The sequence below is a fragment of the Oncorhynchus gorbuscha genome, linkage group LG09 (genome assembly GCF_021184085.1).
Source record: "Oncorhynchus gorbuscha isolate QuinsamMale2020 ecotype Even-year linkage group LG09, OgorEven_v1.0, whole genome shotgun sequence".
NCBI classification, from domain to species: Eukaryota; Metazoa; Chordata; class Actinopteri; order Salmoniformes; family Salmonidae; genus Oncorhynchus; species Oncorhynchus gorbuscha.
This window is the reverse complement of record NC_060181.1, coordinates 84,533,228-84,535,727: the sequence shown is the minus strand read 5'-3', so window position 1 is coordinate 84,535,727 and position 2,500 is coordinate 84,533,228. Positions and strand designations below refer to the sequence as shown.

General features: G+C 48.9%; 1 protein-coding gene across 1 annotated transcript in view; it reads left to right on the top strand.

Annotated features, from left to right (window-relative positions):
* Window positions 1-2,500, top strand: part of LOC124044187 (transcription factor Sox-1a-like) — a 16,689-nt gene that overhangs the window by 14,064 nt on the left and 125 nt on the right. Inside the window, exon 2 of the mRNA XM_046363711.1 lies at window positions 51-2,500. This exon is cut by the window's right edge and continues 125 nt beyond it. Within this exon, the coding sequence (XP_046219667.1) occupies window positions 51-110 (60 nt within the window). The 3' untranslated portion in view covers window positions 111-2,500. The remainder of the gene's footprint in view (window positions 1-50) is intronic.

The window sequence follows — 2,500 nt, the reverse complement described above, 5'->3', positions numbered from 1 at the left end:
GCTGACCTTTAGATGTCTGTCTCACTAATCCCCCCCCCCTCTCTCTCCAGGGTGTCCAGTATGAGGACTGTCATGTGGGAATGTCCATGAATCACCATGGAAACCTGTGATTGACAGACAGGCGCTAGCCCCATCTGGCTGGCTGGCAGGCCGTCATTACGAGGAGCAGGAGGAGATTTGCTGTACGGCGACAGGACCGTACGAAAAATGTCAACGATCGCCAGAGCCCCAGATTTCCTCCCTAATGTTATCTAATGCCCATATTTATCATTCAAATAATCTAGACTGGAGTTAGCTGCAATACACCTCAACACATATCACTGACTCCCCTTATGTACCAACACATCAACACACATCACTGACTCCCCGTATGTACCAACACCTCAACACACGTCACTGACTCCCCGTATGTACCAACACCTCAACACACCTCACTGACTCCCCTTATGTACCAACGCCTCAACACACCTCACTGACTCCCCTTATGTACCAACACCTCAACACACGTCACTGACTCCCCTTATGTACCAACACCTCAACACACCTCACTGACTCCCCTTATGTACCAACACCTCAACACACCTCACTGACTCCCCTTATGTACCAACACCTCAACACACCTCACTGACTCCCCTTATGTACCAACACCTCAACACACCTCGCTGACTCCCCTTATGTACCAATGCCTCAACACACCTCACAGACTCCCCTTATGTACCAACACCTCAACACACCTCACTGACTCCCCTTATGTACCAACGCCTCAACACACCTCACTGACTCCCCTTATGTACCAACACCTCAACACACCTCACTGACTCCCCTTATGTACCAACACCTCAACACACCTCACTGACTCCCCTTATGTACCAACGCCTCAACACACCTCCCTGTCTCCCCTTATGTACCAACGCCTCAACACACCTCACTCAAACCCCCTTACACTTTCCCCATGTACCTCATCCCAACCACTTTGGAACATATCCATCCTTCAACCTGTCTGTCACTAATCACTCCCTACACTCCTCACCCCAACCATCCCTCACACCACCCACCCCCTCCTTACCCCCACACACCTTAGCCTGCCTCCTGTGTAAATACCCTGTCTCCCTCTATTGGCCTATGTCTCAGCAGCGCTCTGCATGTTAACATTTCTAAACCCCCTCAAATTGTGACTGACAAACATTTTGTAGCCTTCAGTCTTTTTGAACAGTCAGCCAGCCCTGCATGCCAAACAGCTAGCTAGAACAGACTGAGACAGACTGGAAGACTGGCACCCTGACCAGAGAGTAAGTGCTGTGTTTATCCTCTCATACATACACCACCAGCTTACTCCGGTTTGGCAGGACAGTGACAAAGGACCAGCCAATGTCTGGCAAACTGACAGGCATCCGGGCTAGTTAGCACCTAGGAAGAGGTTCTATAAAGATAAAGGAGAAAAGACAAGCAGTGTACTCATCCTTCTCCTCTCCAGTGAAGTCTTACCACTCATCCTTCTCCTCTCCAGTGAAGTCTTACCACTCATCCTTCTCCTCTCCAGTGAAGTCTTACCACTCATCCTTCACCTCTCCAGTGAAGTCTTACCACTCATCCTTCACCTCTCCAGTGAAGTCTTACCACTCATCCTTCACCTCTCCAGTGAAGTCTTACCACTCATCCTTCTCCTCTCCAGTGAAGTTTTTCCACTCATCCTTCTCCTCTCCAGTGAAGTCTTACCACTCATCCTTCACCTCTCCAGTGAAGTCTTACCACTCATCCTTCTCCTCTCCAGTGAAGTCTTACCACTCATCCTTCACCTCTCCAGTAAAGTCTTACCACTCATCCTTCACCTCTCCAGTGTAGTCTTACCACTCATCCTTCTCCTCTCCAGTGAAGTCTTACCACTCATCCTGCTCCTCTCCAGTGAAGTTTTTCCACTCATCCTTCTCTTCTCCAGTGAAGTCTTACCACTCATCCTTCTCCTCTCCAGTGAAGTCTTACCACTCATCCTTCACCTCTCCAGTGAAGTCTTACCACTCATCCTTCACCTCTCCAGTGAAGTCTTACCACTCATCCTTCTCCTCTCCAGTGAAGTTTTTCCACTCATCCTTCTCCTCTCCAGTGAAGTCTTACCACTCATCCTTCACCTCTCCAGTGAAGTCTTACCACTCATCCTTCACCTCTCCAGTGAAGTCTTACCACTCATCCTTCTCCTCTCCAGTGAAGTTTTTCCACTCATCCTTCTCTTCTTCAGTGAAGTCTTACCACTCATCCTTCTCCTCTCCAGTTAAGTTTTTCCACTCATCCTTCTCTTCTCCAGTGAAGTCTTACCACTCATCCTTCTCTTCTCCAGTGAAGTCTTACCACTCATCCTTCTCTTCTCCAGTGAAGTCTTACCACTCATCCTTCTCCTCTCCAGTGAAGTCTTACCACTCATCCTTCTCCTCTCCAGTGAAGTTTTTCCACTCATCCTTCTCTTCTCCAGTGAAGTCTTACCACTCATCCTTCTCCTCTCCAGTGA